Raw genomic sequence first — 27,656 nt, forward strand, 5'->3', positions numbered from 1 at the left:
AGAGAGCACAGGTGGGAAAGGGGCAGAGAGAGGGGGACAGAAAATCTGAAGTAGGCTCCTCACTGACAGCAGCAATCCTGATGTGGGGCTCAAACTCCCGAACTGCGAGATCATGACCTGAGCCAAAGTCAGGTGCTCAACTGAGCCACCCAGGCACCCAGGCATGGTCACATTTCCCATCTTGTTCAGGAGGATGATATCAAAGACTTTCAATTGCTTTGCTGGAATAAAGACACCTAACGCTGTTGCATTTCTCTGGTCTATTGGTCTAGAAATGAAGTTAATTGGCTCCAAGTGATCACCATTTTCCCCCAGTGTTCACAAAATATCTTTTCATAAAAACTTCTACAAATTGCTTTAACAGCACCTACCTCCAAGTATCCCAAATCTACATTTTACCTATTTTTGAATACGGGGAGACTGTCTGCCCATCTCCCATCGCTTGGTGTCACTGCTGGATTCTGGAAATCCAAATTACCAAGTAGTGGGCACAGCAGATTTTTTAGTAACCTGACATGTAGTTCACCTGGGCCTAGACCAGTGACTGCACACTGGACTGCCAGGAACTTTACATAACAGGGATGCTGGCCCCACATCAGAGATTCAGTGTCACTGCTCAGGGATCCCGCCCAGGGAATGGCCTGTCCTAGCTCCCCAGGTGAGCTTTATCAAGTGCAACTGATTTGCATTTGACTTTGATTTCTTCTTATTTTGGTACTTATTTCTGGCTTGTAATGACTTACTTCTCCCTTGGAAATCAGTTCATCTTTACTGGGTTTTGCCCTAATCTTTGTACTTCTAAGAGACTTCTCTTTGGGGAAAAGTTAGAGACAAGGTAACAGCCTTGCTTTTTGTCACTGGTAACAAAGCAGTTCTCCATCCTGCCTGTGCATGAGAAACAAAGGGAACCTGGACAAGGAGCCCTGGTGCACTGCTGGTGGGAACCCAAGCTGGCCGTGGCTGCTCTGGAAAACAATGTGGAGCATCCTCAAAAAGGTAAGAATAGAACTACCCTGTGATGGAGTAATCACTGCTGGGTATTTACCCAAAGAAAACACTAATTCAAAGGGATACATGCACCTCTAAGTTTACAGCAGTGTTATTTACAAGAGCCAACATATGGATGCAGCCCAAGTGTCCACTGACTGATGAATGAAGAGGTCATACACACACACACACCCACGCATACTGGAACATTACTCAGCCACAAAAAGAATGCAGTCTTGCCATTTGCAATGACATGGATGGAACTAGAGAGTATAATGCAAGTGAAATAAGTCAGTCAGAGAAAGACAAATACCATATGTGGAATTTAAGAAACAAAACAAGGGGAAGAAAAAGAAAAAAGGGAGGCAAACCAAGAAACAGACTCTCAACTCTAGAGAGCAAACTGCTGGTTACCAGGGGGGAGATAAGTGAGGGTGAAGGAGGGCACGTGTCATGATGAGCCCCAGGGGGAGTAAAATAAAAACTTAAAAAAAACAACAAAAAATCCAACAGTGCGCCCACATGGACACCTGGGCCTTGCCCCACACCTCACTAATTGGACCATCCAGGGGTGTGGCCCAGACCTGTGTATGTGTTAAAGCTTCCCAAGTGATCCCGACAGGCAGCCTGACTGGGTCCCTCTGTGTAAAGGAGCAGTGGGTCCCTTTCTTCCTTCTTTTCCTTGGCAGTTTCAAAAGGCCTTTTTGTGGCTTAAAAGCCTATGTAGGGCTGTAGTTGCTGTGGATTTGGCTTCCTCTCAAGTTCACACTGTATATTGGCATTCCTTCTCAATTTCATGCCCTCCTTTCCTTATTTGATATTAGCCTTTATAAACTGGGACATCCAAGAGCTCACTGGGAAGCATACTGGTGTCTCCAGGTGCTGCCTCTGAGAGGCAGTGCAGCTCAGTAGGTTAGCACGAGAGCTCTGTGGCCAGACTGCCTGGATTTCACTTCTGCTTCTCTCCAGCTTTGCGGCTTTGGGCAAATCACGTGGTCTTCTCTGGGCCTTACTTTCATCATCTGTAAAATGGGGATGCTGGTAGCCCTCCCTGTATATTCGTTATAAGGAGTAAGTGAAATAATACATTTAAGTGGTGAGAACAGCACATGGCATAGAAGAAATGTAAATTATTAGCATTGCTTCCTCATCATTATTTATCACAACTGTATGGTTAGAACAAACAGCACTGTCTTTGGGATGATCCTTGAGAGCGATTTCTACTTGATCTTGGTGCACAGAACAGTCACTATTTCACCTGGACACCCTGGGTGCTTTCTCGCCCCCCCCCCCCCACTCTGCCCTACAATTAACAGTCTGCTCTCAAAAGCTAAGAGCCACATGTGTGACACTCCCACAAAGAACATTCCTGATTTTTTTTTTTGTCTTCCTGCCTTTGTTTTTCTTTCCTCATTTTCACTGATATTATATTTAGAGTATGTCCTTTATATATCCTGGTGGGCCATCTTTAAACTTTCAAGAATAAAGCAAGATAAGAAAAACAAGAAGAAGAAAGAAGACAAATTTTACTTTTGGCGCTGCTGGCTGTGATGTCATCTCTCCTCTGTAACGAGCAGGGTGTGAGTGTGTGTGGGGGGAGCCTGGGGAACTTGGAGCCGTTAGAGACTGGGGCACGGTGGGCACCACACGGTGATGACCCCTGTAGGAACAACACCCGGGGCTTCCAGGGCTTCTGAATGTCAAGAAATGCTCCAGTTACATTTTCACATTAGGGGTCCTAATTTTTATTTTATTAAAAAAATTTTTTTTTAACATTTATTCATCTTTGAGAGACAGAGCGCAAGTGGGGGTGGGGCAGAGAGAGAGGGAGACACAGAATCCGAAGCAGGCTCCAGGCTCTGAGCTGCCAGCACGGAGCCTGAGGTGGGGCTCGAACTCACAAACAGTGAGATCATGATCTGAGCTGAAGTCGATGCTTAACCAACTGAGCCACCCAGGTGCCCCAAAACCCACAGAACTTTAAAAGGAGAGCCGAAGACACCACTCCCTGGAGTCCCCTGCTTAACATGGTCAAGTGGGGAGCTCATCAAGGTGATTTTCAAAGTCGCTTTTACCTCTAAATTTTACAGCTCAATTATTTTTTTTAAGTTTATTTATTATGAGAGCGAGAGCAGAGGAGGGACAGAGAGAGAGAGGAAGAGAGTGAATCCCAAGCAGGCTCTGCACCGTCAGCACAGAGCCTGACACGGGCTCAAACCCACGAACCATGAGATCATGACCTGAGCCAAAACCAAGAGTCAGACACTTAAACAACTGAGTCTCCCGGGGCACTGCATACAGCTCAATTATTTTAAGTAATGTATTTCAAGCAAGCCTCTTAAAGCAGGGGTGGCAAATTTTCTCCAAAGGGCCATACAGTAAATCTTTAAGTTTTGTGGGCCACGGGCTCTGTTACAATCACTCCACTCTGCTGTCGTCGCTCAAAGGCAGCTGCAGACAGTTGCACAAGTGTGGCTTTACATATGGACGCAGAACTTTACATATGGATACTGACATTCGAACTTCATATAATGCTCATGTGTCATGAAACATTCTTCTTCAACCATTTAAGAAAAATGTGAAAACCATTCCTAGATCGAGGGCTGAACAAAAAGAGGCAGTGGGCTGGATTCAGCCTGTGGGCCAATTTGCAAAGCCTTGTGCTAGGGAATGGACTTCAGGGCTTCCGTGAGCCTCGTATAGTACAGCATGTTGTGCATGTGGAAACATCTCACTGCAGCAGATTTTTGAAGGGGCGGTGATTTGATTGCTAAGAACCACAGATTTGAAAGTTTCCCTTTGAATAAAGCCTGAATCTGTCCAACGTATGATAACTCTGAGTAATCCACATAGAGAAGAAAGATTCTCAGGACATGAATTGTCCCCTTGGACCATGGCGAGGGGGTCCCCAGCACGGGGCGTTCCCTCTGGTGTATTCAGTGCTCTGCCGGAAGGCTGAAGCGACTCTATGAAAATGATTGGGAAAAGTCCCCCAGACACAGACTGTGTATCTGAGGCTCTTTCTTTTTTTTTTTTTTTCAACGTTTATTTTTGGGACAGAGAGAGACAGAGCATGAACGGGCGAGGGGCAGAGAAAGAGGGAGACACAGAATCGGAAACAGGCTCCAGGCTCTGAGCCATCAGCCCAGAGCCCGACGCGGGGCTTGAACTCACGGACCGCGAGATCGTGACCTGGCTGAAGTCGGACGCTTAACCGACTGCGCCACCCAGGCACCCCTATCTGAGGCTCTTTCCAGAAGGTTCTTTTAAGGCCAGGTGAAGTCATTTGTATCAGTCTTAACTCCACAGACAGCATTTCTTCATTCCTTTTGGGGAAGGAGGCATTTCTGTGCGGCTCTGAAGGGTGGTACTTCTACCTGCTCGAACCCTTCGGGCCTTCCAAAGTCCACCCACATGCACACCTTTGGCTGTGACAATTTGATTCTAAAATTTGGTGACAAATGCATAATGCATACATTTCAGCCAAGAGTCATTTTGAGCCACGTGGCTAGGGAGAAGTCCTCATTGTCTGTACGGTGCACACAGGTGCTTGATGACATTCAGTCTGGAGTTTATAACCAGCCTGGAGGTGCCTCTAAGTGGCCTGTAAATCTTGGCTTCCCGGTGAGGCAGGCATCTCACCAGCGCTGCCTGGCTCAGAGCTGGGGCCTTGCCAGCTCCCGGTTAATTAAATGGACCCTGCTGCATCCCCAGAGGATGGCAAAGTGCAACGGCTTTGTTCAAAAGGTGAGCCTGCCCTCTGAGACCAGCAATGAGAATAAGGGAGAGTCCACTGCCCTCTCAAAATGCTGTAAAGGAGTTCTGAAACCATTCCTGAGGCCACAAGGCTTCCATTCTGCCACTAAAGACAGGGTCTGGCGCTGCCATGTGGGGAAGGAAATGCCCCTTGTATCAGTTCCCTTTCCTGGGGAACCATTCCCAGCCTAGGCTGGTCCCCCCCATACCCCTCGGTTGTCCCGTGCCTCTCTTTCCTGGTACTCCTCATAACTAGCGCTAAATAATGACGCACTGGGCATCTCTCTTGTATTCTTAGCGTCGTCGTACAGAGCCTGGCACACTTGTTTCCACACATGAAAACGTCACTAAAGCCCACGGATGGAGGGTTTTTCAGGTGCCGGGCTCTGCGCTAATTGTTTCCCCTGCCTGATTCACTCTTGCTCACCCCCTCCCTAGGGTAGCGAGCACTGCCAGAGACCCCGCTGGAGAGACTGGGAAACAGTTTGCCCAAGGTGCAGCCGGGACTGAATTCAGGTGTCCTAACACCAAGGCCCATGCTCCTGACATGTGCCGTCCTGCCTCCCTCCGAGAGGCATCGATGCGTTCATGTGCACGATGGGCTGCTGCACGGAGCCCAGCACAGGCACGCTGTTCAGAGCTTTCCACCAATAGCCTTGTTATTTGCATTACAAACGCACACCTGCAATCTTCCCTGTACATGAAGCCACCGTCCCCACTACAGCTCATGGGGTCATTTCTTAGACATGAGGAGCGAAGAGGGGCCTAGCCCTTCAGAACTTTTTAGTATGACCAACAGTAAGAAAGACATTTTGTCTATAACCTAGTGCACATCACCTCATCCCATCAGCGCAAGAAATGATTCAGCAAGCCATAGTTTACCTAGATTGCATTCCGTGCTATAGTCTGGTATTCTACTTATTCTTTAAAAACTTTTTTTAATGTTCATTTATTTTTGAGAGAGACAGAGTGTGAGAGGGGGAGGGGCAGAGAGACAGAGGGAGACACAGAATCTGAAGCAGGCTCCAGGCTCCAAGCTGTCGGCACAGAGTCCGATGCGAGTCTCGAACCCACGGTCTGCGAGATCATGCCTGAGCCGAAGTCAGACGCTTAACCAACTGAGCCACCCAGGCGTCCCATGATATCCTACTTATTCTATTCTGTTTGATTTTACTTGACCTGACCCTACTCTACCCTATCTTAGTCTTTATTACACTTTTTTCTTCACCTGACTCCTTAAATTGACTTCACACCCTACTGCTGCGGAGACCCTGAAGTAGGACAAAGGGGCACTCAGTTGGGGTGTCTGGAACTGACAACACGCGGAAAACCTGGGTGGATAGCCAGCCATAAAAAGGCTCAGGAGGAGACAGCGCCCTACATGCTGTGGCCCGCCTGAGGCCTGAGCGCTCGAGCTGGGCTCTGCAGGGAGCTGGCCCCACACAGCGGGACGTGCCGCGGCAGGACCTGTGCCCGGTTATGCATCAGGAGCCTGCGTTCTCCAGCTGAAAGTGGGGAGGCCCACAGCGGCAAACCTGGCCCCATTCTGCTTCTAATCGTGCAGGCCTTTTTCATGTAGCATCTACTTTTCAAAGCAGTGTCATGGTTGACGCCTGTTGGGTTGACATCTATCTAATTCCAGGGACTTTTTGGTGCCCAAAGAAACTTTTCAATCTGGTCCTGGCAAAAGCCCTGTTCCTCCACTCACCAATACCACCCCCCTTATTTATGAAAATGTTCTAGATAGAAATCAGTTCTCTTGGCCCGGAATGTATTGTTGCTCTGCCTGCTGGCTTTGAAACGGGAACTGTAAACACCCGAATATATGCCTCTCAAGTCAAGATGAGGTCACCCACCTCTCCTACCATTCAACACTTCCAGGTTTCCCAATGCAGGATCTTATCACCCTAAATTCTGAGGCATAAACTGGAACAGATCTTGGGCCATAAAAGGTGACAAGAGAATTTAGAGCTGGAGCTAAGAGAGAAGTATTCTCTGGAAAAACACTGGCGATTTATAGAACTTATTCATTCATTCACAGTATATGTTACAACACCTACTACGTGCCGGGAGTTGCTGAGGACGCTGCTGTGCACAAAACAGATAAAAATCCCTCCCCTGACAAATTAACCAGAGCAGGCTAGTTGTTGGTGTTGGGTGATGGGCACATGGGGATTCTCTCTACTTCTGTACACGTTTGACGTTTTCCATGGTAAAAAATTAAAAATATAATTCCTAAATCTCACACACATGGATGCTGAGTGAAAGAAGCCAGACACAAAATCACAAAACAGCACACACTACACGGCTCCATATATATGTGTGCGTATATACACACACACACACACACCCACACACACACGAAACTCTAGAAGACAGATCTACTCTCCAGTGACAGAAAGCAGATCAGGGACTGCCTTGGGGCACAGGGCACCTGGGAACAGTTTGGGGTAGAGATCTTCTTTCACTGTGCTGGTGTAACATGGGTGCATCCATTTGTTAAAATGCGTCAAAATGCACATTTTAAATGGGTTAAATTTTATTCTATGTAAATTTTATTATAATAAAATTGATTTCCAAAAACCTCCAATCCCTGCCCTCATAGGCTGTAAGACATTTTAGGGATTATGTAAGTCCCTCATTTTATAGGAAGGGAGCAGAGAAATTCAGTGATTTGCTCCGAGTCTCAAAGATATAAAAAACAGAGGGACCAGCACCCAGCCCTGTCCAGTGTTTTCCTCTTAGCTCGTTGCCTCTGATACAAAGTGGGGGCTAAATTCTGGAATCTCATGTTTTGGGGTGACTATATTCTGAAACTTTTGGCGGATCACCCACATCCCAGGTGCCTGGGTACCTGTAGCCTGAATCTGCCATGCCTCCCCCAGGAAGACCACCTGTGGTTTCCAAATACTGGCTAAGATGCGGGAGGGGTGGGGAGGAAGTCTGGCTGAAGCCCCAAGTCAAGGTCTGCTTTATTTCCCGAGTCACAGCAGTTGGTAAGCCCTCTGTGGGCTTATCTTCCCATCTCCCTACTCAAGGCGAGTATCATATCTCACTGTCCCTGCCATTCTTGACCTTCTTCCACACCTAGTGGGGCTCACACACCTGACATTCAAGCTCCGTGCACCGATAAAACCCCTTTGGGGTGGAGCAGGTCCCAGAAAGAAGAGGCCAGAATAACGTGGGGGTCTGAGTCCCGCAGGCCGGGATCACCTCCCTCTGAGAGTGAGGCTGATTGGAACTGTAATGATGTGCCACAGACCTGATGTGTGTTTGTCAAATCCCAGAATTCCAGAAGAATGTCTGAGTGTCGAGTTTAAGCTAAATCCAATTCTGTTACCATCCACTAACCTGGCACAAACAGTGGGGAGTAAACAGGGCACTAATGCCCCCATCCCCCAATGCAAGCTGGGTTTCCAAGAGCTTCTTTCCTCCCTGATAGCCAGCTGTGCCCCCTTGGAGCCTGGCATGGGTGGGGAACACCCCCAACCCCTTGGTGCACAGTCTCCCTTGGTGTCTGCACCCCTCAGAGAGCAAATGCTGGCTGGAGGCCTGGAGGCCTAAGCCCCCCACCTGGGGAAGGTTTGAGCTTCTATCTGCTTCTACTTCGATGCACATTATCCAGCCTGGGACCACTGCCCCTCTTTTCCTGGCTGCCAGACCACCACCCCGGGAGGGACCTTCTATGAGACTGCAAGTGGCCAGTGGCTCCTGTGGCCCACAGAGGCCCTGCCAGCTGGCCTGTCCAGGGAGGCTTTCCTCTTCACATCACCTTTCCTCCCTGCCCCCTAACCTTAAGAGGCAAACCCCAAGACCCCTGCCCTGAGTCAAGGCCTGCATTTTGTACTGTGCCTGGTATTCCCCAAGCCCCTCAGGATGGTAGCATTCAGGGGATTCTTCTTCTTTCTTTTTTTTAAAATTTTGTTTAATGTTTATTTTTGAGAGACAGAAAGACACAGAGCATGATTGGGGGGTGGGGTGCAGAGAGAGAGGGAGACACAGAATCCGAAGCAGGCTCCAGGCTCCGAGCTGCCAGCACAGAGCCTGATGTGGGGCTTGAACTCACGAACTGTGAGATCATGACCTGAGCTGAAGTCTGACACTTAACCAGCTGAGCCACCCAGGCGCCTCTATAGGTGATTCTTCTTAAGTCAACCAGCCTTCTCCCCTACAGCTTCACAGAGGGTACAAAGTACATGCTCACTAAATTCCCGCTGAAAAGACCTGACGTGAATCCTGCCTTGCCCTCCCCTGCTGCCATGCCTCTTCCCGGTAGCTCTCTGTCCCTAATCCTTTTTGGCTTTCTCTGCCCAGATCCAGCTCCTCTGGAGAACCTTCCTTCCTTCAGTCACACACAGCCCAGTAGGTCCCACGCTCCCCAGCAGGCTGTGTGTGTTACCTCAGGTGCTAGTGGGGTGGGGAGGAGATTAAATTCAATATACACTAGTTCGATGAACCCATGAAGGCAAATCTCAACTGAACAGCTATGAAGTTATAAATGAAAACTTCGGAGCTTACAGAAATGCCCAGCCCAGCCCAGGGCTCAAATTCCTCCCCTAGGGTAGTGGGTGGGAGCACCAAAGTGATGTGCAGGTTGGGCTATAGGAACGCTCCTGCAAGCAGAATTCCCAGACAGAGAAATCCCTTGTGCAGAGTCAAAGATGCCCCACTGAGGCTGTTTAGCTTAGAAACACTTGGGAACCCTCCGTGCTCCTACGGCCACGGTCATGGGGTCTCATCAGACTGCCAGCACTTTAGGGCTGGGCTGCACGACTGTGCTCGGCAAACAAGACCAGTGAAGACAGGGGCAGGGGAAGTAAAGGTGGTGGCAAGGTCACACCGTAAAAGGGGGACAGACCCTGCGGGGAAACTTGGGGTTCCTCAAGGGGCATTAGGGCCGGGGTGAGTCTCTGTCTTGCCCTATCTCCTGTCTCCCTGTGCTCTCCCATCCCAGACCAGGGGCAGGGCCGGAATGAAACTCCAGAAGGCTCCCTGCGGGGACTGGATGGTGCTCTTTGCTAGTCCTCTGCCTTGCAATGGCAGCTTCCCCGACCACATGGTGTCATCCCTCATGTGAACCCCTGGCCTCTCCGGGAACTGCGCCCTCTCTAGCCCCCTTGGCTTAGACCCCCGGGGTCTCCAGTACTGTCAGCTTTAGCTCTGTCCCAGCACCCGCGGTATCCCAAGGAATGTGCTAATCACTTCACTTGATTTGCTTTTCACTCCTCACAGACATTCGACGTGGTACATACTAGTATCCCTGTTCTATGGATCGGCTCACTGAGGCTCGGAGAGGTGAGACGACTCTCCCAAGATCCTGCAGCCCTAGTTGGAACCTGGCCGCCTCTGATTCCACAGCCTAGCCTCCATACACCGCACTGCCTCCTTAGCTCTTGATTCCTGACGCAAGCGGGAGAAGGAGGGGCTTTGACAGGCTGGGTGGGGATGGTGACTGGAGAGAAGAACTAAAATTCATAGGGAATCTACAGGTTTATCTAATCCTGTTCATAATTTTATGAGTGGATATTTTTATCCCTATTTTACAGATAAGGAGCTCAGGCCCAAGGAGGCCAGGGGTCTGCAGATGAAGTGAACTCCCGGGCTTACACGGCTAACCCACGACAGCAATTTTGTTCCAACCCAAGTCTCTCTGCGGTCAAAGCCGGTACCAGTCCACTGTGCCATGTCACTACCTGGGCCAACTGCCAGAAACAGCTTCCTGGACATTTCCCATGATGCCCTCTAGGCCCGGACTGGTGTCCTGGCTCTTTGCAGGACCTTGCGCCTCTTGGAGATGAAGGGCTCCCACTCTGGCCTGGACACATTCCGGGCGGATGTCCTCACTGATGTCTCTAGGCACTGGCCGGGTCCCGTCCCTGCTCTGCTAGGTGGAGGAGGAGGACAGCCTTTGCCGGTCACCTGGGACTCTGTCTTCATGGGGCCCACTAACAGGTGGTCTCCTGGGTGGGTTGACGAGCTTCAGGGGAAAGGGTTGCCTTTGCCTGCTCAGCAGGGCTTCTCCTCAGGTTGCTATGTTGGTGAGGTTGTGAGGGTCTCAAACCCACTTCCCGGTTTTCTCTCAGCACAGCCCGGTCATGCAGGAGCATGCAGGAAAGGCCTCCCTCGAGGGTCCCGCCATGCAGTGTGGACAACTGGATGGAAACAGATCATGGGGTTGGAAGGGCCTCCATGTCACCGGGCCTGAGAGGGCTCACCTACCTGGACAGACTCCCCATTCAGGAGGCCTTACCTTAAAGAGGGACATTCACACTGAAGCAAACTTGAAAAGAGAGAACACGTACACAAAGAGAAGTTTACTTGGCCGGCATTTCCCTCATTGCCCTTGGCTTTCACTGAGGATAGCTAGGTTTCTGGGGAGGCAGATCTCTCCCCCCTCCACTGGCTTCCCCCAATTCCAGCGCTGGAGCCCTGGGAGCCATAATCTCGGAGCCTAATGCTTTTTGGGTGCAAGAGGAGTGCCCAGGAAAGAAGCCTGGAGCGAGAAAATACCTCCAACATTCGCACGGTCACATGATGCCGTTCAAACACACCGAACCCATCACTCTGCCCTCTGTGGTCCCCAAAGAAGGTGAGCTCACCAGTAACACAAAAGCAAAATGTGCTACATTTATTGGCTACTGGAGGATGCCATCACCTTGGAACTAAATCCCCAGTGGGAAAGACGAATGAACTCTATGCCGGGAGATTTTTTTCCAGCATCAAAGGCCTTGGCTCCAGCCTTACTGGCTTCTCTAGTCCCCCAACCGCTGCTGGGGTGCCTGCCACCCACCCTGTGTGCCCTTGCCGTGAGGCCAGCCACCTCCAGAAATCGATTTGAATACAAGGGTGGCACAGAGTCTTTGGTTTGGTGTTGACGGCACATCGCTTGTGCAAAATCAGTTGCAAACGTGGGTGGCCAGAGGGTAGACAGGACGAATATAAAAGGGAAAGTGAGGGCGGGAGAATACAAGACAGTTGGCAGGACGAACGAGACGAAATCCCCACATTGAAGCAGAGGCCACTGAAAAATGTCCCGAGGTGGGGGTTAGTGCAAATGGGCCTAAACCCGAAGGCAGGCAATCCAGTCGGACTAATGACAGCTGGTGAGTCAGGGCAGGGGTTAGACAGGGAGGCTCAGGCTCGAGGGAACAGAAATCTAAGCTTAGCAAACGTCTTGAGAAGGTAAAGGCCTGGAGGGGACAACAGCCACCTGAGGTCTGTGAGGGAACTGGACCAGAGGCCAGAGGCCAGCTAGGGATTTGGACAATCTCGGTGAGATCTTTGGAGGGACGAGGATTCCTACGGAGGGGATGGAATCCAGGCCTGGGAACCTGCCATATCCTCAGCCCCTACGGGGGCGACTGAGCCACCCTAGTCTTCAGCAGAGCCAGCCTGGGCAGTGTACAGGTTTGCTCTCCCACCACAGGCTGTGCCGTGGAGGAGCTTCATCCCTGCCGCGCGAGCGGGAAGAGTCCGGAGATGCAGAAAACATACCACGGAGTCCTGGCTCTTCTTAAGCCCTGGCGCCTGGATGACGTGACCTCACCTGGCCTCACTCCAGCACCTCCCACCAGACAGAACCAACTCCCTCCTGAATCAAGACAGGCAGGACACCCCCAAGGCTCTTAGACTCGGTATGGCCGGCTCATCCAGTGGGGTGGTCGCTATCTGGCTGTTTTCTGGGGGTGGCGGCATTTTGCTGTGATGTCAACAGGACGTGGGTAGGAGCTAGTGGAGCTAGCCCAAGACAAAGGAGCCCCAGGGTTCCCTCTGTGACTGAATGCCTGGGGCGGGGGGTTGGCATGAGGAGATTAGAGGGTTTCTGTGTACCTCGTCTCACTGCCTTCTAAAACATACACCCTGTGTCTTCTTGAGGCCACCGCCAAATTGCAAGGCTCGCACACTTGTCTTCTCCCTTCTCAAGGAGGCTGTCTGTCTCTAAGATCCAAGAAGCTCACACTGCCCTGTCCACTTCTTCCCAATGTCAGGTTCCAAAGCAACTTTCCTTCCTCCCACTGTCACAACCTTTCCTTCTCAGCTCTCCTCAAAGGGCATCGATGTGCCCTAAGGTTATGCGACACCCTCAGCCGGTGGACAGCCTATCTTGTGATGGAACCCCTCCCCTGTAAACAGAAGATGACTTCTGTGGGATGCACTTCAGCCCCCAGTGTCTCTCCCGTGACCACTCGTGGGTGGCTATCTATTTTGCCTGTTGGTAACTGGCCCTACTTACAGAGCATAGCCACCCCCACTGCTGGTATCTGAGCCAGGAGGGCCTGGCTACCCGTGGTCCCCCCAGGGTTAATCCTGAGTTAGTAAGAGGTGGGTGTTGGCTTCTTAAAACCTTGTGTGAGTTACACGTGGGTCTTGCAAGGCTTTCCGACACGGGAACTAGAGTACGTTTGTCACTGTGGTGGGCTTGAATTCAACTTAAAATTCATTTCTGCTGTGAACAAGCCCACAGAGGACTCAGGGTGGTACCATCAACATTTTTCAGAAAAGAGCTTTCAACTTAGGGGCAGTCTCAGGCAGACCTTTCCAACCTGCTAAGGAGATGTAGGCTATTCTTTTCTTTCCCATTTTGATATTTCTCCAGAGACAAATCTCTAGGATATAAATGAGATCAGATACTTAAAAGAACTTGAATACATCTTTAAAGACCTGTAGCTGAGAACTCTGTATGGAACATTATTCGGCTCAAAATGTGACCAGAGACACCTGTTGCACAATGGAAGTTTCCTTTCTTATCCTTCCTTTGGATGGCCTCTCTCTTCCAAACGGAATTCAAACCAGCCAGATAAACGCTCTCCCTGCCTCCCCACCCCCCCAACCCCCAACAGTGTTAAGGATAACTCTGGAGTTCTGTAGGGGTGAGTAGGGACTTGCACAGAAGGTGACGTGTGAGGTAAGGATGAACTCAGTCTTTGGGAATGCTGACTCAGACAGTTGGACATTGTTGGGAGCTCCTGAACAGCCCCTGCCCTCACTCTTTGCCATCCTCTCAGGGGATGGTCTGGCCCCAGGAAGCCTACTTGAGCCCTTCGGCAAAGGAAGCGAGCAGAGTCCTGCCCTCCTGTCCCACACTGGAGGCTCGGGAGAGACCCAAGGGAGGGAAGCACGGGTCCCTTGTGCTCCAGGTGGAGTCCCACCTGACCTCCAGGTCAGCCTGACCCCCTCACCCAGAGGTGTACTTCTGCTGCTGGTTCCCAGGGACCCTCTTCCACCCTGGCCCACAGGAGCACCTGCACGCCAGGCCGGCTACCCCTGCCTGTCCAGGCCGGGTGAGGCCTGTCTACCAGTGGACTGGGTCACGGGTTGACCTCCCGAGTCACCCTTCTCTCCTCCTTCCTCTGTGTCTGGCTCCTTCTCCATCCTGCAGTCCCACAGAAACCTCACGCTTGTTCTTTACGCCCTTCCCTCACTCAGGGGAAGCCAGGCACAGCTCAAAGGGTCGCTTCTCTTGGGTCTGCCCTTTCGTTTGGCTCAGAGGTGAGACAGAGGGTTGCAGCCTCAGGAGGAATCCCTGCTATTGCTCGGCCTTAGGGACAGGCTTCTGGAGACAGGAGCTTCGCAGGGCCCCTGAAATCTCAGAGCACTTTCCTCTGCTGGGTTTGAGCCATGTTCTCCCTTCTCTTTATCCCAGAGAGAGACTCTTCTCCATGAATCCATACTTTAAAACTTCTTTGGGCCTTTTCTCATAAAGATTCTCCCTAATTCCTTGCTTCCCTGTGGCTTCTCAGCAAAGACTTGGGTGCCTGCCTCCGCCCTACCCCAGGCTCGCTCTTCCCTTTGCACCCCCTGCTGACGGTCCCCTCAGCTTGCCCTGTCGTCTGGCCCCACATCCGCAGGAAGAGCTGCCCCTCCAGCCCTGTCTGGCTCTCTATAAGCCTAGCTTTGAGTCGAGTAAGTCATTTTGCAGACCTGTGTTGACTGACTGGTCCCTGCTCTTGCCCTGGGATCCCTTTTGTCAGGTGGATTCTCTACCTTGCTCTACTTCCCACTTTGCTTTGGGTAGATTACCTTAGACTAAACCTGCAATAACATTTTATCCTCGGATCTGAGTCTTTAGTTTTCCCCTCCTTCTCCACCTGGTCTCTGGTTTCCTACTTCCCCTTGCTTTTTCCAGGACACGGTTGATCTTGTCCTTGTAAACCACTCACAGAGACCCTCTGGGTAGGGGGGTAGCCTTTGAGCACGATGGCATGTGCAGGGAGCCCTGCCCAGAGCCAAGGGGGAAATGGGCAGGAGCAAAGGTGATGCTAACAAAGAAAGAAGGTGAGCCTGAATCTAGCCTGTTCCGAGCTGTGTGCCAGCCAGTAAAAGTCGTAAAAACCAAAGGAGGAAGCAGATGAGGAACAGTGACCCGATCAAGCATCCAGGGACAGTCAACCTTCCGTGCTCTAGACTGGCTGAGCCTGGACCATGCTGAGAGTTGCTTCCTACTTGGGACATTTCACAGCACTATCAGTAACTGCTCCCCAGAAAACCTCCTGGAATATAACAGAATTCCTCTGTGATCATTCACAAAGCACAGGAAGGTCCGTCCTGTACTTGGAGGTGAGGGAGAGGGGGCTGCATGACACAGTGTGGGGTGACTGAGGCTTGACTGGATGGTCTCAGGTCTTTCCTGCCCAGGACCCCGGTCCCAGCATTCCGGGGCTCTTGGCCTGTAATTTCCTAATATTACATACCCCCTTTGCTCCTAGCATACTAGCCAGCTGGCTACCCCAATTTTCAGTCTGAATAATTGCCTCATCAGGCCACAAGCCAGCAGACTTGGGATACTCCCCCTACACAGGCCTGTACGCACACTCTCAACTTCAAGGAGAGCCCTGCTGACCAGAAGGCCTCCCTCCAGCAGAAGGTCACTGCTAGGACATGGCCTCTGCTCTCTGATTCCTCCTTCCAACAGCTGAGCTTTGACACCCTTTCCTGCAGCCCCTTCGACAGGCATCACCGGGACAGGGCTGAGAACCTGGAAGGAGGTATACGCTGGGCCAGAGGGAGGCCAGCAGGGACAGTGGGGCAGAGGGGGGTGGGGAGCCCTACAGAGACAGCCTCTTACAGACTCGGCCCCAGGGTTGGTGCAGCACAGCCCTACGCCAGGTGTTGGGCACTGGGTCTTACCTTCTCACGATGCACTAAGTCCACATAATGACCATGACCGTGACTCTTATTTACCTAGTAAGTACTTTTCTTTAAATTGACTCAGTTATAAAGCGAACCCATTTGTTTATAAAGAAACCTTAAATCTCCACCATACACGGCCAACTCATATCATTTGTAACTTCTGATTGAAATCAATCAATTGATCTCTGTTAAAATTAAAAGTCTTCTGTGTCCCATACGAATCAGCATCTTGGTTATGGCTCTAGGTTATGTATTTTTGACAGTAAACTCTGAGGGCTAGGAGACTCTTCCGGGGAGCGGCTCGGCCACCTCCTGCCCTTGTCATTTTGGCTGTAAAACGTGCCCCAGACCGCTTTTTCTGCGCACACAGGCCCGACCTACAGTGTGGAATGGGCTCTGGGGCCCTACTTACAATTCGAGGCTTGAAGGGCGGCTTGATCTTCTTCTGCTCCAGGAGAACCCAGTCGATCTCCTTGAAGAACGGGTGCTGCTTGATGGCGTCCTCGCCGTTCTGTGCCGCCACACAGCCCAGGCGCTTGTGGGGGTTCTTGGTCATGAACTGCAGGGAGGAGGGCATAACAGAATGAGTGACAAAGACTTGGCAGGGACAGTCTGAGGGAAAGATGAAAGTCAGCCATGGCAACAGCTTCAAGACCATCTCCCAAGCCTGTTTCCTGCACTTTGAGGGACTCTGCCCCTCAGGGTAGTCTTGCACTCTTTTTTTTTTTAATGTTTATTTATTTGAGAGAGAGAGAGCGCAAGAGAGAGAGAGAGAGAGAGAGAGAGAGAGAGAGAGAGAGAGAGAGCACACGAGCCAGGATGGGGCAGAAAGACAGGGAGATAGAGGATCCAAAATGGGTTCCGTGCTGACAGCAGAGAGCCTGATGCAGGGTTTGAACTCATGAACTGTGGGATCACAACCTGAGCCGAAGTTGGATGCTTAACCGACCGAGCCACCCAGGGGCCCCAGGGTACTCTTTCACTCTTATACAGAATTTACCATATGCCAGCCATCATTCTAAACAACGTATATAAATTAATTCATTTCATTCAAATGCAAGCCTCTGAGGTCTATTATTATCCCTATTTTATAAGTGAGGCACAGAGAGGTTAATTAACTTGGCCAAGATCAAACAGCCAACAAGGTACAATGCTGGGATTAGGAACTCAGGCTACTACTAACTCCCTGATTCTGCTCAGGTTCTCAAGTCTTCTAGTTGGGGAGACTGAGATCAGATAAACTCACTCATGCTGAGAGGTCCACAGTCCTTGTTGAGGCAAGGAAAGAGGACCAGATATTCATGCCAAGGTAAATTATCAAAGGCACCCCCTCCATTTCTCCTTTTCCTGGACCCTCTCATTTTTTTTTAATTTGAATTTATAACCTCTAGCATAAAATATCCATGTAGATCAACTGATTAAAAAACAAACAAGAAGAGGAAAAGCTTACTGCTTGTCTGGTAAAGCACATGGATGTGTTTTCCTCCTTAGCCTTGTGAGAAGAGCTTCTGGCTTGGAGGCAGCTTCCCCAGATGTTAAAATCTGTACTTTTATCTGCATCCCTGATAGTTCCCCACACACCCAGGCGAATTTATTCCTGTTAAGTGAGTCAGTCCTGATGGCAAGTAATTTGAGCAGATGTGTACCATATAACTGAAAAAAATCAGTGCTGGTAGGTGGAAATATTTCTGATAGCCACCCAAAATAAAGGCAGGGGTGTGTGTGTGCACGTGAGCTGGAGACAAAGAGTTAGATTTTACAGGGGGAAGGCTGAGAGCCTGTATTTAAACAAAGGAATTTAAGAGGACAAACCATAATCCAAAAGAATAAATTTATACTGATACAATTTCAGGCTTCATCTTCAGGGAGATTTTCCTGGGCAGGGAGAGCCTCTTGCTGACTCTTGCCTGGTGCCCCTAAAGCCAAAGCACATGGACACTGAGCTGGGAGAGCCACAGGTAAGAGAATGCCTTAAGGGGTTTTGGGAAGTTTGGAGTTAGAAATGGTACCAATGCACACCTTGCCCTCTTAATCTAAAAGTCAGCAGAGGCCACCCCTGCTTAAACACTCCTGATTCGTAACACCCATAGGATAAAGTCCATACCCCTCAGTTTGGCACACGGAAACTTCTCAGTCTGAACCAAGATTACCTGGTTAGGCTTTTGTATCCTTTATTGCACCTATAATGCCCATATCCAGTCCCTATGTATCCTCTAAGAACCAGGCAAAATACTGCCTCCTCTGTTGAAGCCTCTCCAGATTCTCTCCCCTGTAGGAACCTGGGACCTCATGTTTCTCATTTATTTAAATTATAATTTATGGGGCGCCTGGGTGGCTCAGTCAGTTAAGCATCCGACTTCAGCTCAAGTCATCTCAGTTTGTGGGTTTGAGCCCCGCATCGGGCTCTGCGCTGACAGCTCAGAGCCTGGAGCCTGCTTCAGATTCTGTGTCTCCCTCTTTCTCTGTTCCTCCTCCGCTCATGCTCTGTCTCTCTCTCTCTCCTTCAAAAATAAATTAAAACATTAAAAAATTTTTAATTCTAATTTATCTAGGGGCACCTGGGTGTCTCAGCCAGTTGAGTGACCAACTCTTGATTTCAGCTCAGGTCATGATCTCAGGGTCATGGGATCAAGCCATGTGTTGGGCTCCACACTGAGCGTGGGGCTCAGCCCCTTTCCCTGTGTCTCTGCGCCTTCCCCGCTCATGTTCTCTCTCTCTTAAAATAAAAAATTAAAAAAATTATAATTTATCCAAACATCCCTTACCCTTGGTGAGCTCTAGGATATAGGAATCAGTCCCATCTTCCCAGCATTTGGTTCAGTGCCTAGCTTCTATTGTGCACTCAGTACATTTAAATGACTAAATAGGGGGCTGAACGCTGGGCCTCAGAGCACAGTGGTAAGGAAGGAAGGCAGCAGGACCAGCACTTACTATTGCACAGGTTGTGCACTGCATAACTCTATGAGGCAAACGGCTTTCTTGAGAGTTCTGCACCACTTTGACGTAGGCAGCAGGTCTCAGAGACAGAGCTCAGTGGCCAGTCATGAAACCTGGCCTGGCATTAGAATGTGAGGAAGTAAAGTGTTCCAAGGCCAAGGGAACAAAGATTCTTCCTTACTTCCTTAGCTCTTCCTGTCCTTCCACTTCTGGGAGACAAAGTATAAGGGCTACTGACAAACATATAGATTTTAACATCTCAAGAAGATGCTCCTGAGCCAGAAGCTCTTACAGGGAAATGCCTTCTCTCAGAGACTTTGCCCTCACGGATCAGTGGACACAGGCACAACTTCTGAATCTCTGTAGGTCAAAGTTTCTCAACCTCTGTGCTAATGACACTTTGGATGGGGTACATCTTTGTTGTGGGGACTGTCCTGTGCACGGTAGGATGTTTAGCCATGTCCCTGGGCTCCACCTACTAGATGCCAGCAGCAGCAATGCTCCCTCCCCAAAAACATCTCCAGACGTTGCCAGACGAATCACACCTAGCTGAGAAACACTGCTCCGGGTTGGCCAAAATGAAAGAGCCTAGTGGGGGTGCTGGCAGGGGGCTCACTGGAAGGTTTGCCGGGCTGGTGTTCAGGGCACCGGGCGAGTGATCAGCTCTGCTGGGCTGGTACTCTGGGTGTTTTGGGTGCTGCCTGCACGTTTCTCCTTAGCCGGCATCTGACACAGTGCCTGGTATATAATAGATGCTCACTGGCACACACTAGGTGAATGAATACACATATTCTATCTGCTTCCTTCACTGCTTTCATCCCAGTGGTGACTCTGTGTGGATCTATTTTTTATTTACTGCCCACGTTTGCCTGCTGGATTGTAGTCAACCAATCCAGCAGGACCCTGGCTGTTATAGCCACCAACGCTTACTTAGCATGAGGCATGATGCCCAGCACATTGGAAACACTCAATAAATAATAGGTCATTATGGGTCATTATGGCTCAGTTGGTTGAGTGTCTGACTTCGGCTCAGGTCATGATCTCACAGTCGGGAGTTCGAGCCCCGCGTGGGGCTCTGCGCCGACGGCCTTCAGATCCTCTGTCTCCCTCTCTCTGCCCCTCCCTCACTTGTGCTCTCTTAAAAAAAAATAGGTCATTAAATTATTGACTAGGAGGGAGAGAAGGTGGGGGGAGGGAAATTGATGAGTTGAGGGAAAGAAGAAAGGAGGAAGAAAAAAAGAACTGCGGAAGAGAATAGCATGCTCTAATGTCGCATTTTCCGGAATATGGTATGTGTGCTCCCAGACACCTACAAAGTGATTTTAGGTCTTTTTACCAATTTCATATGATGATTTATGTTAATTAGTTATGGCAATGATACTGATTTTCCATTTATGACAGCGATATAGAACTTCTTTGTAAAAAACATGCCATTAGGTAAATATTGGTAGTGGATTGAAAGAACAAGTAAATCACAGTTGAGAGGGTACCTGATATGGGAAATCTGGTGAATGTGATGTGCCAAATACTGAACTTTGGAGCATTCTGGTGGGTGAAAGAAGTCAGGACTGGAAGTCAAGGTTCTGGGGCTGTCACCTCGGTCCTGCCTCAACCCTGAGGGTCAACTGCTCTGCTCACCTTCCCTGCACCCCAGCTTTTACAGCTTTCCAAGGAGGTCAGGGAGCTTCACGTACTTGCCCTAGCACAAGTGGCTTACATGGCGGAAAGAGCCGTGCTGAGGCAGTACTGAGCGTTTCACGAGTGAGGGATTATTTGCAGGGCTAGGGATAGTCTCTCTGTCATGTCTGAATCCAGCGCATGGATTCCACGCCCTAAGTGGACACTTCTTTTCTGATCAGGTCTTCTGCCACAGAGATGCCGTCCTGCATGCAGATACACTGTGCTCGCCTCCCTCTTGTCCATCACAGGCTCCAGAGGAAGACGGGTGCGGGTGGTAGGGGAGGACGCAGGGTCCAGTGCCTGGTGTGTAAGGGGGCAGAAGTGATCCTGGCACAGTTTGGGTTGGTTCTGCTCCCTCTGAAATGCAGAGCTCCCTCTCAGGAAACACAAACGCGTCCCTGGCCCACAGAAAGCAACTCGAGCCTCAACTCCCCACTGTGACTGCCTACCATTCGGCTGCAGCAGAGGTGGGCCAGAGACGGGCGGAGAGCGATGGCGAAAGGGCTCATGGGATGGGAAAGGAGTGACAGGGACAGAGGGAGAAGACAGAGGCCAGGGGAGCAGGCACGAGGGGGAGGGGGAGGGCGAGGACTCACGGCTTTCAGGATGCTGACGGCCTCCTTGCTGAGCCAGACGGGGTAGAGCACGTCGTCATGGAGGATGGACTCAAACAGGTCGTCCTCATTGTCGGCCTCGAACGGGGGCTGCCCAGCCATCATTTCATACATAAGCACCCCCAGGGCCCACCAGTCCACCGAGGGGCCGTACTCCAACTCCTGCAGGATCTGTTCGAGGAAACAGGCAAGGTCAGGGCTCACCAACGATCCCCACCCACGGCCGCCCTTGTTTCAAGTGCTGTGCGAACTGCCTCGTTATTTCCAGCTTGCTTCTCTGCACAGCAGGGCCCAGGCTGGTATGATTTAGGCTCGAAATTAGCCAATTCAGTGAAAACTGAGTTTAGAACGTGCGATGCTGGGGGCTAACTATCAATTTTCCTCCAAAGTCAACACTGACAGCCTGTCCTCCCGTGGGAATAGATCCTGTTCTTTGAGCAGATGAAGTTCCTGACTTGCGCTTAGGACCATATAAAAATGCGTGAGTGTTTTTGACACTAAATTCAGGGTCAGAGGAGCAAGATGCAGACTGAGAGAGACATAAGCAAGCTGTGAACGACAGAGCAAACAAGGATCGTCTCACACCGAGCACGGCGCACACAGTGAGAAGGTGAACAGAATGTCAGTCTTCTTTAAACTGTGACAATGTCAAGTTCACCTGAGTCCTGTGCTTTTGGAAAAGAAACTGTAGTCAATAAGTCTCCCCATCCTTTTGTGTTCTAACCACAAAGGATGACTATGTTTTTGGATGTTCCAGGAAGGAAAAGACCCATCTCCAGCGTTCCTCACGACTCCCATAAAACCCACTGATGAATCCCTTGTTTGCCTGCCTCTGCAAAGCCCAGGCCCCTTCACTTTCTGTGAGGCATTCTCCTTATTGCAATAGCCCCAGTCAAATCCTCTCCTTGATCATCCAGTGTGCTTTATCTTTGTCAACAGTCACTTCTCTCACCTAGGCTCTCAGTCTCTCTTTTTTTCCTCTGACTGCAGGCACAGTTGAATGCATTTATGTTAAACGCATGTAGGACACGTGGCTGAGGAATGTTCTGTGCCATCACCTTCCTGCATAGCGTGTGGGGACTGCAGTTTTAAAAAATGAATCACAATTTCAGTATCTGGGAGAAACACCACCTAAAGTTAGGAAGCTACAGAACCTTTAGAAAAGCGAGTAATTGCCCTGATCCTATTTTTTTCTGGAGCACTGGCTATGGGTTCCAGTGGAAGAGATGGAAGACTGACCGGGATGTTTCCACTCTATTCCAAGTTGGGTGCTAAGTTCTTTCTGGGTGACCTGGAGCCACTCACTTGACTTCCTCATCCGATGAAGCTCAGATTCTCAGCTCAACCTCATAAGATGAATCAAGGTGGAAGATGTGAAAGCATATTGCAAAGTACAAAGCTCCAGATAATTGGAAGGTGGTAGGAGATCCAAGTTTTCTTCTGTTAGCTTTGGTCTCCATGGATACAAAGTACGTGGTAGGTCAATGGTCTATGTGTGGCTCAGGGTAGAAATAAATGCTGCGCTGTCCCCACTGCTAAGGAAGGGATTATGAAGTGATGTCCCTGTCCCATAATTATCTTCTCGTCTTATCAGAGCAGGAGTAGGCCTGGTGCTGCCCAAGAACAGAAGGGCAGAGGAGATGACCTCTCCTGGTTTCTCTCAGCTCTGTAATTCTATGGAGAATTCCCCAAAGTGATGGTGACGGAGGACAAGCATGGGTGGGGTGCATGTCCTAAAAGGGGTGTGCATCCAGGACTCTCCCCAAAATGGCAAAGGCCATGAACAGTCTCATCAGTTTGCAGGTAACTTCACAGGGAACTTGTCCAGAGCAAGGCTCCAGTTCAAGTTCTCAGATTTCAGGACAGCCAGGGAAGAGGATGCTGACCGTGAGGACCGGGGCTTCCCATGGTCTCTCAAAACACCCTTCTAGAGACTAGAGATTGCTTGGGATTAAGTAAAAAAAGACTTGGGAGGAATCATTTTGAAAACATTAAAAGCATGCATGATTTAAGAATTTAAGAATCCTTTTAATTTAGAATGAAAAGAAATGCAAGCAAACGCAGCCATCTTTGAATTATTTGGGGCTGGCACTCTGTTTGGTGAGTATCTTTGGTCTCTTAGCTCAGTGATCATCACATGGTATCTGAGGGTCAGTAAGCTCTGCTGTCCCGAGAAGCCAGTAATGCTGCTCTGTGCCAAAGCCAAAGCCAGCGAGTGGCTCTGTCAGTCATGAATGAACCAACACCCTGTGCGGCTCAGCATGGCATTGCTGGTTTTGAGGGCATCGCTATCACCCATCTTGTTCAGAAAGCTTTCTCATATTCCCCCAGCTTTTCTCTTATCTTCTGACATCCTAAGACCCTTTCCTGTCCCTAAGATCTTTAGGCACTTTCCATATACTACCGTGATTTGGGTTATTTTTTTCATGGTCAATTGTTCCCTCTGGGCATCTCTAAGGCACCAGGCATAAGGGTTCTAGCATGCTTCTGAGCAACGCCGCCCTCCCCGGCTCCCCCGCAACCAGGCCAATTGCAGCACTCGGGACACTGGCTGCCACATGTGCCCCAGTGTGTGTCTCACCGGGTGTGCTCCCTTCTCTCTTGGGTTCAGGGGGCTTGGGGTGCCAGGATGGCCACCCTCCAGCCTCCAGGAGGTGGAAGATCTGGGTTCAGTGCCTCCACAGGGTGGTGGGGAGGTGACCTCCAGGTGGCCCATGTGTGATCAGCCAGGACGGCTCTGCAGAAACCACAGAGCGGCCCTGCCCACCCTTCCCCAGGCCCACTCCAGAGCCTTCCCTTTTGGGGAAGCATCTTTTGTAAAATTCCTTTTGGGCTTGGCCCTAATTTTATGCTTTCTCACCAGCTTGTCAACAATGGAGAGGTGAGAAGGGCAAGGCTTCACACGCCACGGGAGGGCACCTGGTACGGTGGCTACCCCCTTGAATTTGTCAGAGCCCGGGTAGACGAGAAGGGCAGGCATTGGGTCTAATGGCGCCAGTCATACCCAGGGCTGGCTGCCATTTCCTGGGGAGCACGCGCTGGGCATGGGAAATGGAGAGGGGGTGCAGTGGGGGCTAGCCCAGGTCGCGTGGTGGGAAGAGAAGCCTTGGGGAAGAGCTAGCACCAAATGAGCTAGCGCCTCATTAGGTGTCTCTGGTTTCAGGGTTAACCCAGGCGCCTCACAACCCCTCCCTGTTTGAATAGAGGCTTATGGTTTCTCAAGCATTTCCATGCTCTAATCTCATTAGATTCTTATAACACCTTGATGAGGTAGGTAGGGCGGGAATTGTTATTCCTATTTGAAAGATGAGGAAGCTGGGGGGTTGAAAACATTTTGTGACTTGGTCAAGGTCCCATGGGGGCATCAGTGGTCAAGTCTAGCCTGGAAACTCAACTCTCAGGACTGTGCTTTTCCCACACTGCACGTGCCAGCAACAGTGATGATGGTGACAGAGCTACTACGTATTGTCCCAGTGCTCACTGTGAGCCAGGCACCAGGCTAAATGCTTTAGAGGCATAATTTCATCTAATCTCCCCCGTAGCCCTTGATAAAAGTAGCTATGTCTCTATCAGTTGTAATTTGCCTACAGGAAGACCAGGGATTGCTTTTGGCATTGCACACATAGTGGAGATTCTGTATCGCGGACATAAAGATGAAATGGGAAGGAACAGTGTCTGCGCCTCCTTATAGACAGATCAGCCCTATTCATTGTGACTCTCATCAATGGACTGCCTTTCGTGAAGGTTGTGTGGGCGTTTTGTTCATCATAAAGTGAATGTTTGCCTTGGGCTGGGTCCTTAACTACTATGCTGGCCTGTTAACCCTTTGTCTCTGGCATCAGCTTACAGAGGAATTGGAACCAAGTATTCTGATGATAAGAAATGAATGAGGAAGATGGTAAAAAAGAAGGTCCCAATTGAGAGCCCTCACTTTTGCTGATTTCTCCTCAAAGATTAAATTCCTAGTGTTCCTACTAAGGAAGATATTTTGAAATCTCTCCTTTCAGATCTCTTAGAAGATAAAGGTCCTAAGGGAATTCAACTATTACTTACCATCCTCACATCTCTCCTCAGGCCCCCCATGTCTTGTCCGGTCTGTGAAAAGTCTCTTCACTGACCTTCCCTCACTCTCTGTCTTCTGAGCTATATTGCTGTTGCCTGTGTCCTGGGACAGGTGTGAGAAACCTGGACACCCACCAATGGAAAACTCTTAGTGGGTCTATAGAGCCGACAGGAAAAAGACCACTTTCCTTGGTCCTTTTTCCTAATTTTATCTATTACCATAAATAGCTATACTATTTTCCTTTTCTGAACAAGGCCAAGAATATTCTCATCCCTTCAACTGTGTTCATGGTGGAGTGTCACAAGTTCAAATTCATTTATTCATTCAACGAACCATGACTAAAAGCCTGATCTGTGGTCTGGTTCCTGGACTCAGATTAGAAACACAGCCTCTGCCCTAAAGGATTCAGAGCCCAGGGATACTGAACCTCCTGTACTGCCCTGCCCCCACCCCAATCTTCCCTGTTGTTTTCGGGAAAGCTTCCCACTCCCTACCACCAAAGGAAATCCTGCTGATTCTTGACAACTTAGTTAATCTACCAGGTGCTCCAAGAAGACTCCCCTTATCCCTGAGGATACCATCTTGTCTCTCATATCTATTTATTCTGCTTAATTAGTTGTTTACTTATCTGCCACTGCCTCTAGACCAGAAGTTCTTTTAGGAGAGTGATGAGTGTTTAGCCAATTCCTTATCCCCACTTTGCTTTGTGTCTAGCAGGTGCTCAAACAATGCCACTGAAAGGAAATGAAATCTGAATGGGCTAACACCTACCCACCACGGGCAGTGCTTAATGGAGATTGGTATTTCCTTCCCATCTTACATGTGTCAGAACCCTCAAGTCCATTTTTATTAAGCATCTGTGATATACTTCGTCCTAAATTGGAATCATGTCATACTAGGTATCACTCAACCTAGGTAAGATTGATTTGGAGAAATTCGAAGCAAATACTTTATGAGGAACAAAACATCCAGACAACTTGACAGAAGGCAGCCCATCAGTAGGGCTCCCAGTGGACATCTCTGATCTATATGTATCAGATATACATATAGCTTTCCTCTTCCTGCTTGACCCTGTGCACCTGCTATGCAGAATCGCCACACCACTAGGAAGGGCAAATAATTCTTGGTTTTACTGTAGGTGCGTTACAGCTAATGAAGAAGCTAACTGCTGCCTTTATCGATGGTGCTCCTTTATTCCGGTTATTAAGAAGTGAAAACAATGATAGAAGTTTACAAAGTTATCTTAGTCTTACTTTCATTGGTAGTTCTGGACTGAGAGGGAAGGACCTGCCCAGGTTTGGGGAATGGCCTGTTCACAGTTTGCCCAGTATCTCCCTTATCACCGTCAACTTCCTTATGGAGAAATCAGCAAACCTTCTACCTTTCCTTTTCTCCCTCCTCCCTCAGAATCTATCCTAGTTTTCTAGAGCCTTCTCCCAGCACCAGTAAGTGACCCCAGTGCATGGGAATGGATCCCTGCCTCTGCCCTGGTGGAAGAAGGTGGTTAGCACATGGTCTTACCTCGGGTGCGATGTAGTCAGGAGTTCCACAGAATGTGGTGGTTGTGACGCCGTTCAGAATTCCCTCCTTGCACATCCCAAAGTCGGCTAGCTTGCAGTGACCTTCTGCATCCAGAAGGATGTTGTCCAGTTTCAAATCCCTGCAAGAGGGGTCAGAATCACATGATTAGTGCTTCAGCCACCCCAATATGGTCTTCTTGAGTTGGAGAGATGTGGCCACCTCAGGGAAATCTGCGATAAAAAGAAAAACCTTTGAGGAGGCTTGACCTGCTGGCAACCAACCTCTGTCCGGGGCTCTTGCCCAAGTTGAGCAACCCCTAAAGGTGCCTCCATTGTCCCCAACATGAGAGGGGAGCTCCTAATATCTCAAGACTACTGTGGTTTAATAAAAATCAGTAGCTATTTATTGAAGGCCTACTATGTGCTGCAATTCAAATTATTTAGACCTTGATATGAGAGAGAGAAGCAACTTATCCCCCTTCCTTCATGGGTTAACCATAGGGATCAGTTGGAGGGACAAGACTATTGCATAGTAACATCGATGACTCAGATAAAACCACAGAAGGATCAGATGCTACTTTACAGGACACCGACTATGTGAGCTATTGTGTTTCATGGGGAAGACCACTGACAGCAGCTGCAGTCTGGGAGAGCTTCAGAAAAAAAGGGACTCTCAAGAGAAGCTTGGAGAGATGGTTAGGTTTGGAAAGGGCACAAAAAGAAAAGGTGGGAGGGAAGGGAAAGCCAACACAGCAGGTGCAAAAGGCAATGAAAGGACCAGAGAATTGGGCTCCAGTGAATGGCGGGGCAAGACAGGCAGATTGAAACCAACCCCAAAGAGCCTAGAATGCAAGAGGGGTTTGAAATTCCTGCTGAGGACAACGAGAGACCTGCCTGCATGAGCACGATCTATTTGTAAGATCAGTCTTCTCTGGGCAAGCAGGCAGAGGGGGGAAAGGTTCTGGGGAC

General features: G+C 49.7%; 1 protein-coding gene across 4 annotated transcripts in view; it reads right to left on the minus strand.

The window, feature by feature from the left end:
• The window catches only part of PRKCE (protein kinase C epsilon), a 503,885-nt gene that overhangs the window by 10,713 nt on the left and 465,516 nt on the right, over window positions 1–27,656 (minus strand). For 3 of the 4 annotated variants that reach the window (XM_025932829.2, XM_086701184.1, XM_086701183.1), the window contains 3 exons: window positions 26,689–26,827; window positions 21,087–21,275; window positions 16,286–16,432 (listed from right to left, as the gene is read on the minus strand). In XM_025932829.2, the coding sequence (XP_025788614.1) occupies window positions 16,286–16,432; window positions 21,087–21,275; window positions 26,689–26,827 (475 nt within the window). Of the gene's footprint in view, window positions 1–10,993; window positions 11,024–16,285; window positions 16,433–21,086; window positions 21,276–26,688; window positions 26,828–27,656 lie in introns of those variants that run through there. The other variant, XM_086701182.1, reaches the window with a different exon arrangement.

The sequence above is a fragment of the Puma concolor genome, chromosome A3 (genome assembly GCF_028749965.1).
Source record: "Puma concolor isolate L17-30 chromosome A3, mPumCon1.1.hap2, whole genome shotgun sequence".
NCBI lineage: Eukaryota > Metazoa > Chordata > Mammalia > Carnivora > Felidae > Puma > Puma concolor.